Source organism: Netta rufina (assembly GCF_964035555.1).
Source record: "Netta rufina genome assembly, chromosome: 3".
Taxonomy (NCBI): Eukaryota; Metazoa; Chordata; class Aves; order Anseriformes; family Anatidae; genus Netta; species Netta rufina.
Window position 1 is genome coordinate 49606466 of NC_140125.1, and position 14179 is coordinate 49620644.

The 14179-nt window shown below is 34.3% G+C and overlaps 1 protein-coding gene across 1 annotated transcript in view; it reads left to right on the forward strand.

Annotated features, from left to right (window-relative positions):
- PRKN (parkin RBR E3 ubiquitin protein ligase) overlaps positions 1-14179 on the forward strand; it is a gene marked incomplete at its 5' end in the record, with an annotated part of 618384 nt that overhangs the window by 210249 nt on the left and 393956 nt on the right. Inside the window, one exon of the mRNA XM_084284418.1 lies at positions 6496-6579. Within this exon, the coding sequence (XP_084140544.1) occupies positions 6496-6579 (84 nt within the window). The remainder of the gene's footprint in view (positions 1-6495; positions 6580-14179) is intronic.

The window sequence follows — 14179 nt, forward strand, 5'->3', positions numbered from 1 at the left end:
TGCTGTTAGACTGTGCTTCAGGAATTTTAAGAAATGCATTTTGTGTAAATCCAAGTACTACTATTCATGGAATTTTACTTGAGAATAAGTAACATCTATATGACGTCTGAGTATTCAGTAGAAATCTAGCAAGCATCTAATAAACATAGTCTAATTGTATTCGTAATCATCAAGATATAAGGAATTCTGGAACATGGAGTTCTACATAAATGTTATGATTCAAGTAGACTGGAGATCTCACATCTATTCAGTAGTAAATCTGTTTACTATTAGAAACACATCATGTGACTGACTTTTCTTCTGGGTCTAATTGAGTATCATTCACATAGTAGTGAGGTTATTCCTCATAAGTGCTTGAAAAGATGATCAGATAGCTCTTAAGTTATACTGATATGTTTCATGAATTCTTAACAGGTTTATCTAACAGTCTTCATTTGTCGTCTCCATTATTGCATTAATAGAATGGAAGATCTTACTTAAATGTGTCATCATGTACTGTGCATAGAACAAACAATCTAGCATTTGTCAGTGTCAATTGAATAGGAAGTGTGGAGCTTGAAGAACAAATCCTGTTCTAGGTTAGGGATACTGAGAACACTTTTTTACCAGTGGTAATCAGGCTTGAAACTGTTTTCTGTTCAAGAAAAAGTTCTTTCTTTCCTTTGACATACTCAGGATTTTTTCAGTTCCTTGGGGCTGTTCCACCAGCTAACCCTTCTCCAGCCTTCCCATTGGTCCTGAGACACTGGTGAGCCTCCAGGAATTGACCTCTTCTTTGACGCTGAGAAGAGCAAAAGAAAACAACAGCTAAAAAAATTGTCATCTCTGCTAAGATGTTAGGTTTGTGATAGTAGGTGGGATCCATTGCTGTTCATGTAGTATTTATGTATGTATTAAGCTGTGTCTCTGTATGCCTGTTTGTTGTCAGGGTATTTCCCAATTGTTGTTCTCTGGGAGCCAGTGTTTTCCTTCCATACTGGCACTGGAGGCAGTTAAAAGTGGAAATTCAGTGCTTATTCCTGTGTTATGGAACAGCAAAAAAGGAAGCCAGGTGTGTTTTTTTTTTTTTTTTAAATGATCCTCGCATACTGAAGAGCACTCTTGTCTTATTGTCATAAGATACTAAGCTCATGCTGAGGGGGCATCATACAAGAGTTAACTCTTCAAATACTCTCAGTTAGACAGGTTAATAACCATTATTTTGCAGAAGAGTCTGAGTGCTTGCATGACTCGCATTAGATTTAGCACTTTTTCAGTGACTTATATGCTGATTTCAAACCCTCTCAAGTACCTAGAATTTCTTACATTCTTTTGAAAATCCTTCTGCATTAATACTTGTCCCTTGGTTGGGTCATTTGCTCAACATTTTAATGATTTATGTCTCTCGTGTAGGTATTAGCAGGTACAAAGATGTGTTTTAATGATATTCTGCTGCATATTGTTCACAAGGGGAGAATATAAAGCAGGGAAAATACAAAGCATTAAATACATGGATAGTTTTCAGCCTTTTAAATGATTCAAAGTCTTTGATGAATCACTGGATTCTATTGCTGACCTCTGTTTCTGACCTTTCCCTTACTTCACAGGTCAACAGTTCAGTCAGCAACTACATTTTGAATAATTTGTCATTTGAGATCTCTAAAACTACTTCTCTTCACAGAGATTTTTTTTTTTTAAGTGATCATTGTATTGTAGAAGTCTAAATGAATTTCAGCCAAAGTCAGATCTTGGCCACTGGATGGAAAGTACACTGGGAGTACAATGTACTATCTACTCTGCAGTCTACGAGTACAGCATGCTGGTGGATGTGCATAGACTTCCAGTATTCCCCTTGTACTTAGGGAAAAACACCTCAGTCCTCCCTGTTCTTCATATACTGCATAGGAGCTTAAGTTGAAATTTGATATGCCATTTGCTGTTTTGCTATTGCTGTTGGTTTGGGATTGTTTGTCTTTTTTTTTCCTACCTCAAAAAAGGAAGGAACAGCTACCACGCTTCCAAAGCATAAAAATTACCATACCCACTTGTATGGTAAATATTCAACTGTATGTGGCATTACTTTTTCCTAATTCAATGATATAGTGGTGTTCTTCCTATTTATATTTATTCTGCCATTTTCCTGTTTTATATACCAGAAAATGTCTGCTCTGGTACATTCATTTTAATGCGTAGCTTTTCTCCGTGGCTGCATACAAGAAGGGCAGTTTCTTTAACCTGGCAATCAGAAGGCTTTGTTCTTCTCACAGTGTGTTCTTGATAAATGTAAACTAATAATTACAAACACTGCAGCACATGGCGTTACAACAACACAAGTGATTGGCTGGTCCGCAGTTGACAGGCTTTTCTTAGACTAGAGAAAGAGCAACACAAAAATTGCATTTTAAAGTGCTTATCTCACCAGAATTCCTAATTTTATTCTGGCACAATTATAGCAATGACATTTAGCAGTGCTGTTGCTAAAGAAACATGAACACTTTGAAGTCAGTGTTTTTCAAGGACATATGTCTCTTTCACTGTTTTTTGAAGGTGGAAAACTAAAATTCCCAAACATGCTAAATCTTTTAGAAGTGTATTACATTATCATTAATTTTAAAGTATGACCATGGAAGAAGCCCAAGCATATATCTGGGAAAGGAGAATTGCTCTTATTATGAATGTGGAAAGTAATGCATTGATTTGGGGGGAGGGAGATTTGTTTTATTTTATGTATATATAATACATACATAATGCATTATATGCATATGTATCTTATATACCTATATACATGTATATATTTCTCCCACTTCTCACAGTTGGGCACAAAGGAAAAATACTTTGTCCCTCTTAGACTTCTGCTACTTGATCAATCTGTCTACAGTGTGAGTGAACAGCTAAGTGGCTGCTGATATTGTGGGACTGTGCTGCTAGTTCCTTCTCTTGTTGAACAGAGAGCTGTTTCTTGTGAAGACAACTTTGGTATGCACGAGAAGTGTCTAAAGGAAGTTATTGCAGAGTGTGAGATGACTAAGGTCACACCATGCCACATGGTGGGAAAGCGTGCTAGCTTTCCCTTCAAGATGGGACCTTATCTCTAAAACTCACATTATATTGTAGTTACTGTCAGTAATTAAAAGGATATTGTTGTATTAAGTGTATTTGAACCTGATCCTATGCTACTTGTAGATGCTGAACTCAAATGAGTGACTATTACATGAGTTCTTTTCTGTTCTGGTTTCTGTAAGAATGATTTCTTGATTATATTTTGAAAATCAGCTGCTGGTTTCTAATACTACTGTGGCATAATCAATATAGTCACACTCAAATCAATTTGAAATAGGCACTTTTCTGGAATATCAACTTTACAAATGATCTTCTGCGCATGTTCTTTTTTGTTTAAGAATTACTATGCCTTCTTAGATTTTTTTTTCTGATTATGGACCCAGACCTGAGAACTATTGAATATTTGGGAAGCCTTCTTTTGAAATAACTCTAGTGAAGATAAAGGATTAGTAACTGTTTTTTAAAAAAAGTCTGGCTTGAAATACTTTCTACTTCTGCAATCAACTAATCAGTACCATAGCTGATAACATATATCTAACAGAATTGCTTTTACTCATGAGACTGAAATTTTCTTATTGTGTAGCAATCTCGTGACTCTTTCTTGCATGTATTGGCCTAGCACCATTGACTTTGAAAGTCTCATATCAATCATGCAGGTGAAAGCAGAATAAAGGGTTAATGACAAGGGATGAAGTAATGGGATAATTTACTGTTGATCTTATTAAAAGGATCAGATAAAGTGTTGGTGCTTCAGGGTCTGTGTATGTTTAAAATAATTTTATAAAGCACCTTTCCTTCTTGCCACTTCTCTCTAGTACCCTCTTCCTGAGTACATAAATTACATGAGGATTATCCAGAGAGATACAAACACACTAAATAGGAAAAATACCTGTTTTAATAAATGCATACTAACAAATGTGAATATGAAGGTAGAAGGGTAGATGTTAAAGAGAGATTGACTTATTAGTTGTCTTTATCTTTGACAAGCCATTGAGAAACAATGTTCTTAGGGAATAAAATTGTATGCCTGAGAAGGAAAAATGTAAGACTCCCATTAGCAGCCACTTGACCAGATGATGATAGTCTAACATGCTGAGAAAATCAAACTTAAAAGTGCACGAAAAACAATGATAGTGAGCTACTTCAATTGCTTCCATGAAAATTAGGTAAGTATCACATCAGGCTGTGTTCCCAAGAGTAAGCTTTTAGGTGCTGTCAGGCTGTCTTATGGACAGAACCTGCAAGAGAAGGTTATGCAGCAGACCTTATTTATAATCTCAGTAATGAAGATCTGTTCTTTAACAGTGACCATAACGTATATACATTCAGAATCGTCCTGGAATCTGAGAAAGCTACTAGTATTATGTTTAATATATTTTTTAAAGGAAGCTACATAACAGCTAAAAGGAGCTAAGTATTCTAGGAGGCATGGACACGATGCTAGAATTAAAGGTCATGTGCACAGAAATTTAAGGAGAACTGAAAGGAAGCTTATGTGACTGAATTGTAAGATTAAAGAAAAAAGGAGGGGGGTTATTAGAGTCGCAGGGGCATCTTTCAGAAAGATTAGGAGTAATTACAGAAGTAAAAAAAAAAAAAGGCACCTTAAACATAAGTAAACATAAGACTGCAATTATGCAGTTGGAAAAAAAAGGTTAAAGTTGCAAACAACAGAAAAACTTACTCAGTCCTCTTAAAGTATAACAGCAGCAGAAAGTGTACGAGACCAACATATGATTGCTATACAAGAGATGCATTCATAGAGGATTAGTTATTTAGCTTGTTCATCCATGGAAGAAACTGGGCAGTACCATTTAGAAACCTCTTTAGGTATTGGTCACAGGGCTTATCTGAAATATGAGCGTTGGTAAGAATTCCTTATGGAACAAATGGAAGGAAAACATGTCAGAATTAGTGCTTGAGTTCTGAAGGACTTGGTATGAAATAGCAAAACTTGAAACAGAGTTCACAACCTCTCTCACAAAATCATCCTGATTCCATAAGACTGGAAGGTGCATTATGTGACTGGTCTTTAAAAGAAGAGAAAAGTTTCAGGACCAATCCAGCAAGTCTGGGCTGTAAAGTCTAAAGTCCATTCTGAACAGAATAGAAAATATGCTAAAGTGAAAAGTCAATGAACAGATAAATATACCATATCAGGGAGAGCTTAGGACTTTTTTTAAGGATTGGTCATGACTTTACAGCATTCTTCTTGAGAGTTCTCTGAGGTATAAGTTAGAGTGAATGAGAGAATAGTTAGGTAAGGTACTTGGATTTCTAAAAGACATTTACATAGTTCCATAATTATTGGCTTTAAGGAGACTAAACTGCCATAAGGTTCTTGCCTGTAAGGCAATTTTCTGAGAGGAAAGAAAGGAGAGAGATGATGATCACTATTCACAGGGGAGGTTGGTGACCAATGATGTTCTGCAATGGTCTATGCAGAAACGAACAGTGTTCATGATATTTATTAAATGGCTTGAATTAAATGGTGTATTGTATGGTGATGATGCTTTTACATAATAAATAGTTCAGTAGAATTAAAAATGATGGCATGAGTGAAGGCATGCTGAAAGATTCTTAGGACACTCAATTACTAGTCAGTGAAGTAGCAGATGGAATTAAATGCATGCTAATATTAAGTGATATGCACAAAGTAAATATAGTTGTATATATACACGATGAATTTTGAGGTAACTGTTACCATTCAGGAATGATACCTAGGAGCTATGACAGTCAATTCCACTGAAATGCTACCTGAGTGTTTAGTAAAGATCGGAAAATTTTAATTAATAAATCATCACATTTAAATGATTATTAGGAAAGAAATATAGAAGGAATTCAGAAATGCCATCTTCCCATTCACCACTTCAGGATATAAGTAAATTTTGAATATTTTGTGATGTTTTGGTTCAAAATGCTCTGAGTATTAAGAGTAATACATATTTTAATTATTGATACTGTCTTAGTTGTTTTATGTTTCGTGTTTTCTTTGTTTTTAGTGTACTTAGGAGTGAACTGTTACTTAAACAGCAAATATAGAAAAACTACTTAACCTATTTTTATGTTCCAGTATTTCTGATTTCAATCTTCAACTCTTTTTTCCTTTTTGCCCACAGTCAGCTGTAGACTAGCTGTGTTGAATCAGAAGATGAATCTTTGTAGCCTTTTAATCATAACTGAGTTAGTCTCAGTCTTAAACTGAGAAAACACACTGTGTTGCCTCCTGTTCACAATGTTGAACTTGGAATGGAGGAACTATATACGTTAATTATTGAGCTTTTCTTATGGATATTCTCATGTGATTTGATTGTACTTTTTCAGCATTCATTTAGTAAAACTGTTAGCAAAACTCTAAAAAAGAAGCGGGAGTAGGAAGAGAGGAACAAAACCAACTTTTATGCATTTATGTATTAAGTAGATTAAAACCTTTATATTTTCTGTTTTCTTTTGCAGGGCCCATCTTGCTGGGATGATGTACTGATTCCAAACAGAATAACAGGTGTCTGCCAGTCCCAAAGGTGCGATGGAACTATTGCGGTAAGATATTACCATGTTTACCCAAGTACTTATGAAAATCATTCATATCAATTCTAAACATATCAGAATTGTGCAAATTGTTGTGAATTAACGTGCAGGGTGTGCTTTAGAGTTGTGTAGCATCAGATAATACACATCTCCAGTTCTTCCAGGAGAACATGGTAAGTTGCTGTGTAGGGTGAAGGAAGAAAATTTTGATTGCTTTTACTGAAGCAGAGCTCTTAGGTATTCAAGTATGCATACCTGAAATGCAGAGTGTAATACTTATGTGTAGTAAATGTGTTTTTTTCATAATTTTATGTATAGTAATGCCCTGAAAGCTTCAGATTTCATCTTGCAAATCAGATTTTTCGTGTCAGATTTTCAAGCTTTTTGAAGCTGATTCTTTACACTGCTTGCTACTTTATGACCTGTCATGTGGTTATCGTTGTTGAAGTGTTTCTTGGAGTGATGTCAATGGAAAAACCTGAGTAAGAAGCAGCACAGGCATCTCAAGCTCTTAAGAATGAGGACTTCTGTTTTTAAAAGTGTATATTTGTAGATGTTTTCATGTGTTAGGTATTGTTCAATAGTATGGAAGAGGTCTTGGAAATACTTCCTTTTCAGGAAAAAGTTTAATTTGTCTTGTTCCTTCTGGATGCTGCTTTCAAAGACAGATTGGGATGTCACGAGTGCCATTTCTCCAAAGGCATTCACCTGCTCTAGTGTAGTAATCTCTTTGTATTCCCTAGCAAAGCAATTGTGAAGTGGTGCATTCACGCAGTTCTATAGGCCTGCTTGGCCACAGATGGTGTCAGGAAACATTTTATCTAGCTTTAGGCACCACGCAGTTGTTTTAAAATAATGGGATTTATTGTTTTCTCCATGCGCAGCCAGCAGAAACAGGTCTTGCTGCTTTGGGCTTCTGCTTCACAGTGTGCTCCTTGTAGTAGTGGCTCAACCACCCTCTCTGATCTGGAAGACTATTCTGTGCATCTCTATCATTGGCCTCTGTCAGGTGTGTGAGAATATTTCTCTCACATGAGCACATTTAGGTACAGATCAAATGCATTTATTTATTTATTTTTGCTATTTACCTAGATAGCCAAAAGTTGCTTTGTTCAGTGCAGAACAGCACCATAGGTTGTATGGTACCCATAAAATTGTATGGAAACTTTAGTAAAGAAAGGAATAACTTGGTCTCTGTTCTTGTAAGCTACAGTGTTCTTAAGCTAGAAACATTCCCAAACCATTAATTACCAATAAGTGAAGATAATTGCTGTGTTTAAAGAAAGGAATCTCATAATTAAACTCCTGGTTTATTTCTTAAAGACAAATTAGTTCTTCTTGCAAAGGTAGTTCTCCTTTTTAGTGCAAAGGTCATCCAATGGTGTATTTGAAGTACTGATTCAAGGGTTTCTAATATTTCTTTAATATTTGTAAGGTTTCTCAAATTATCTTAGGATTTTGTAGAAGTTTTTGTCCAAATCAATGCTGAAATTGCTGAAAATCATACTAGATCTTTCCAAGAAGACAAAAAGGAAAAAGACTTTCAAAATAGTACTAAGGAAAAAGACTTCTCAAAATAGTACTATGACAGAAAATGTAAGTGTAACGTACTATACCTAAGGGTTAAAATTAAAATGTCTCTTTCTAAGAACATTATAAAATATCAGTAACTCAGGGAAGTAGACAGAAGTGAGCTATTCCTCAATAAATTACAGGTTTGAATTTGAGTGCTCTTGGAGCTATCTTGGTTTTGTTTTTTTTTTTTTGTTTTCAGTGTAATGTTAATAATTAGAACATATGCTTGCTGCTAAATAAATACAGCTGTCACGTAGCTGAACAAAAATTCTAGATACTGTACATTAAATTTTAGCTGTTATTCTGTTGAGGGTCTGGTGTTCTATTTCTTTTTTTTTTTTTTGGGAAAGGTAATTTCTGATATGCTTCTGGTGAATTCAGGTTTCTATCTACAAGGTTTTTCTTTACAAGCAATCTGATAATATTTGATAGTAACTTGTCTTCAGTCGGTAAAATAGCTTCCATACTCAAAATAATACTGAGTAAGTGTTCTTATTAAGCTCATACTTCTGCAGTTCTCTGAAATACAGAATGAACATATTCTATTTATCGTGTAATGTAGTGTACTTCTAATCGTGAAGAGAGGGTGTTTCTGTGTATTTAAAAATGGTATTTTTTTTGTCTCTTACCTTATGGCTTTTGAATAATATAAGCCTCAAGAACCACAGAAATAATACAGCTTTCCCCATAGAAAAGTAATAGAAAATAGAAAAGTAATTTCCCTCTGTTCGAAACAGAGCTGTAAGACTACTCTGTAAACCTCTGTAGTAGTTCTTTCATAGAAATTGGCTCTGCATCAGCCCTCCTACCCCCTGAACATGTATCAGTCACAAAAAGACACTGCTGGGTCTACAAAGCACAACGTAGAGCAAATTGTTTTGAATCTTAGAAAACTAGAAAAAGCATTACTGTTCTGTATGTGTTCCTGAGGTTCTCACTTGATGTGCAGGAGTTTCTGTGTACCTAGAAATCTCAGAAACAATAATGGAAGGGTTAAACAGAACTATAATTCACATACAGTTTAAGTTATTGTGCATAAGGAACAATGAAAATGACTATAATGGAAACATAAATGTACTTCTATCCAAGTTTGATATATGCCTTGCAGTTGATATAATGATGATTTTATAGTTCTAATGAAGGCTGTGTCAACTGTCTATGATAAGGAAAATGGAATAGCATTTTACTTTCTTTTCTAGTCCTCAAAACATATGTTCCATTTCAGCAAAATGTTTCTCAAAGAAGCAATAAGACTTCTGTGAACTTACTGAAGCCTCTAAATACTGGGTTTCCTTAAATATCACTATACTGTTCAAATTGAGCTCTTTTTTTTTGCTATGGATACAGTAGGCTGCTATATTCATTTCCCAGCTATTTTTTAACTTTTTAAATGAATGTTCAGTACGTGATCATTATATATGTTTCAAACAGTCAGATTCCTCTACACAGCAGCCACAGTATGTGTGTTTGGGGCAAGAATTTTGCAGTTGGAAGCATATTATATCTTTACTCTATTTAGCTTGAGTTTGTTTTCCCACGTTTCTCCTGTGTGATTTGCATATTGTATTTTTTTGTATTGGAATCTTTAAGGATTTCTCATGAATGTTAGTCCTTGTCCTGCATGTTTGCACTCACTAGGCCCAAGCCTGAGGACAGAAATACCATGTAATGCTTAGATAGCCAGCCTGTACCATGGGGAGTCTGTGCTTATCTGGAATATACTGGACTACAAATTCAAGGAAACAACGTTCAGCTTGGATGATTTAAAAACACAGTTTACCAAATGCTTTTTTTTTTTTTTTTTCAAGCATCCAAAGCTATTCTCAAACATCATTGCATGAAACATACTTCATTTTTTCTCCATCTCATTTGCTTTTGAGGTTCAGACCTCAGTTTCATTTGAGAATAGAAATAATTTTCTGTAGCAGTTAGTGTATCGAGTAAAGTAGTAAATTTAATGATGTTATCAAAATGTGAATATAGTAAGCTAAAGAACTATGATCTCATTATAGTATGCCTCTGATGCATTGCTATATTATTCATTAATTCTTCCTTGTGTGCAGTGAAATAGTTACTTGTGAAAGGAGCTATATCTGTCTGTCCTTGCAACCGTTAGAATATTTCCAACAAATAAAATTACTTGGTAACTTTAAAAATTCTGAGATATACTTGGCATTAAGAAAACTCTTGATTTCAGTCTGTGGATTTCTTCTACTTCAGTGCTGTCCACTTTAGTTTGTCTTATGCATTAAAGGTTAGTCCAGATATCACATGCTTTAAAAATGCTTGCAGTGTGATGGAACAGGAGTGTTAATTAAAATACCAGATGAGAGTTCTTTAAAGACGACCTAAAATCTGTGAAGTAAGATTATGACAGCTTCTTTATCCATCCTTGAAAAGGGAATGATTCAAATTTCACACTGGACAATCTTCAGAGTTTTTCTTACTTCCCAGAGGCTCTAAGGCCATTGCTTTTATTCCTTAGGAACTTTTACATTCTTTTATACCCTGTAGTATGAAATCTGTGCAAGTAAAATGAATAAAGCGTAAATGCAAGTGAGTGTTAGTTCAAAGTTAAGTAACAAACTGGACTCATCAGTGTAACCTACTTTCCTATTTTGTGACATAAGAAAGGGACAGCTAACAAATGGTCAAATAACTTTAGAGAATTTTCTGAATTGAATTCTGTTTCCTTCAGAAACCTATCAATTTATTGAAGACAAAATTGCTGTTTTAATCGCTAAGTTGTCATGTTAAACATATCTAATGCTTTTGCTTGATTTGTGATTCTTTTGCATGCAAAAATAAGCTTCTACATTTCTTGTGAGGGGCATCTTTGAAAGTCTATTTAGCTGAGCATAACAGTGGACAAAGTCAGTTTGACCTTTTTAAGTATATAACTACCATCTATGTGAGGATTTTTTACTGTAACTAGAATAACTATAGAGCAGATGTACTACTCAATCATTAATTTTTATATCATAAATTATTCAAGCCAGTTACATGACTCTAATTTTGCTAGAAAAACGTAAGAATCCATATGCAAGACTGAAACATTCAACAACTTACAGAACACTAAGACAGATCTAGTGTTGATGTAAAATGTCACTTTCAAAATGTTTGTGAGCCTTCTAATCAATCACAACAGTGTATGTATCATTCTCACAACACATCTGTAACAATACAGCAGCAGACCAGAACATAATTGCTTTAAATTACTTAATTTATTTGAGCTGTACAAGCAATTTTCTAGTATGCCCTGGCTTTGATCCTTCAAAAAAACTTTCATAGACATGTTAGTGCTAGTTTTAGAAGTTTAGAAGTTAGAATGTATGGAAAGAAGTTACGTTGCTTCACTTTTTTCTTTATTTACATGATAAACGTTTCTGCCCCAAAGCCTAATTTTACATGGCAATATGCTGTGTGTGCTAGAATTTCATTTTAAATTTCTGGTTCTGTGTAACTGTTTGGTAATCCAGAATTGCTGAGGTATAAAATATGAAGCTGAAAGGTGTGGTAGGGGAATCCTTTGCACAACAGTAATTTCCAATTTTTTTTTAATCGGCATGCATGTATAAGCGGTCCATAGATATAAAAGCAGAAGGAATGTTTAAATCATTTCATCCAACCTACTGTGTAACGTGAGTTGTGTGTTGATGCCTGTAGAGTTCAACTATACCATGTACTTTACGTTTCAGATTATCCATATAATTTAATATTAAAAAAAAAAAATCACTTTCCTGTCCTTAATCATACGTTTACCTATTTGCATCACTCTGAGCAGTTTTCAACATATCTAGTAAACTTCATGCCTCAGAACCAGTCATGCACAGATGCCATTAGTGCCAACTACAGAAATGTTACAGTCTACTTGCTTGTGTAGATACTAGTAGCTTTTTAAAGCAATTTAACCATGATATTACCTTGAGGATTTTGGTTCATACAGTTACCTACCAAAAACCTCAGTACTTTCAAATTACTACCTCCCTGGATAGAGTCTTCCTTCTGCATGTATGGCCCTTGTCTCTGAAGGTGCAATGTTACTTTCTGACTGCTTTAAAATGCCGGTTATGTGGTTTACCTCAGCTGAACAAGCTGTCCATAGGGTTTTGTCAGTTACTTGCACTTTTCATTATTTTACGCTCCCCTAGACTTCTGGTCTTCTGAAAAATTTGATTAATTACTTTTTCTTCCAGAAAATTAACAAGTGCTTTGAATAGCATAGGACTAAGAGATGATCATTGCAAGACCACCTTGAAAAACACTATTTGATGACTCACTTTGCCAAATTACATTTTGAAATAAATTAGTTAAATCCATCTAACGTTGATCTATTATAGTTCTAGTTCTGTAATCAAAATGTCAGAGTTCTGTATCAAATGCCACAGAAATCTGTGTAAATTGCAACATTGATATTATGTTGTTTTGCTAAACTTGTAATCTCATAAAAATGTCAGATTAGTCTGATGGTGTCTAGTTACCATAAGCCCTTGTTGATTTACGTTATTTCTTTCTTAAGAAAGTTGCATTTTTTAATAATGCATCATTTCTTTATTAAAAATTACCAAATTTGTTCTATCCAGGGCTGGTGTCAGTTTTACATGCCTGTAATTACCTAGATTACCTCTTATAAAGCTGTCCTTGGTTATGATATGATGTGGTTTTGTTTCTGTAAAATCATCCTTATAAAACTGTGCTGGTTTTGTTTTTATTTTATTTTGCCACCAGTATGTTTTTGAAGTGTATATTGGTGGGGTGGGGAAACAGCAAATAAAACAGCAGACTTAGAGTAACCTATCAAGGTGCTGTAATTAAATTGCAGTGTTTTTTTTTTTTTTTTTGCTAGACCTTTAAATTAATGTACTTAGCTTTTTTACCTGTAATTACTATTATCTCAAATGCTTGAATAGTGAAGAAACAAACAAGGCAGTTGACTTTTTTTGTATGTAAAGGTCCATAATATGTTGTAGACTTCTTTACATTGTAGTTGCAGATTATTTCAACTCCGTTTTAACTTCCCAATTACCTATTTAGGAAACTATAATTAGATCTTTGTTTTGCAGATATTCTCAAAGTAACCTTGTTCTGGAGTCGATCAATGTTTCATTTATAAAGAAATTCTGTTATTCCATTCTACAGCAGAAAAATCAATGATAGGTAAAGAACTGAATTATAAAATAGAATTAATTCTATACAAAGACAGAAAAACTGAATTATTTATCTTGGGGAGAAAACTAAAGGCTTTTATTATTAAAATCTGTCCTCATCTTAAAAAAAAAAAAAAAAGTGAATATTCACTCTTTCCCAGTAGAAATATGTTATTTTCCACAGTATGTTGGATACTTCTTATGGGTCATAGGTAAGTATCAAAGCCTACCATCAGCAAATATCACAAGTATGATTTAGATCAATTGGTCACATATTGCACAAAAAAAAAAAATTGTTCTTTTAAAGTATTCTTAAGAAGCTATACTTTTTAAACAATGTGTAATTTTGTGGATCATAAAAAAAAAAAAAAATGTAAAGCTGAAGTCAGGCCAGGTCCTTGGATCTGTTCTTCAGTTTTCTCAATATCACCTATGAAGAATTCCTTATTACTTCTGTAAGCTGACATTATGTAGACATTCTGGCAAACCCGAAGGAGCTTGTGTATTTGTACTCTGTATTGAATGGTTTCAGGAGGTTTAGTTGATCTTTCCTCTGTTGCAATCCTCAGTATTTACATGTGAGGAAATGTCACAGTTTTGTAGAAGATCAAACAAACTATCTTAAAGATTATAATGCTTTCAAACAAATTCTTTGCTCTTTGATGTTCTTCAGTTGTTAACTCTGCTACTCAAGGGGGGGAGGGGAAGACACAACTTTGTTGCTCATTATTTTTTGTATCTCCAGAAAGTTTGTCTGAAAACATGCATGTTAATTGTGCTTTCAGAGAGATTTTTTTTTCTGGTGTCTAATTTTGTCTTCTGTGAACAATTACTTTGCATCATCATTCTCAGCTGCTATGTTTTGTTGGTCTTTTGAAATAGCCTTTAGA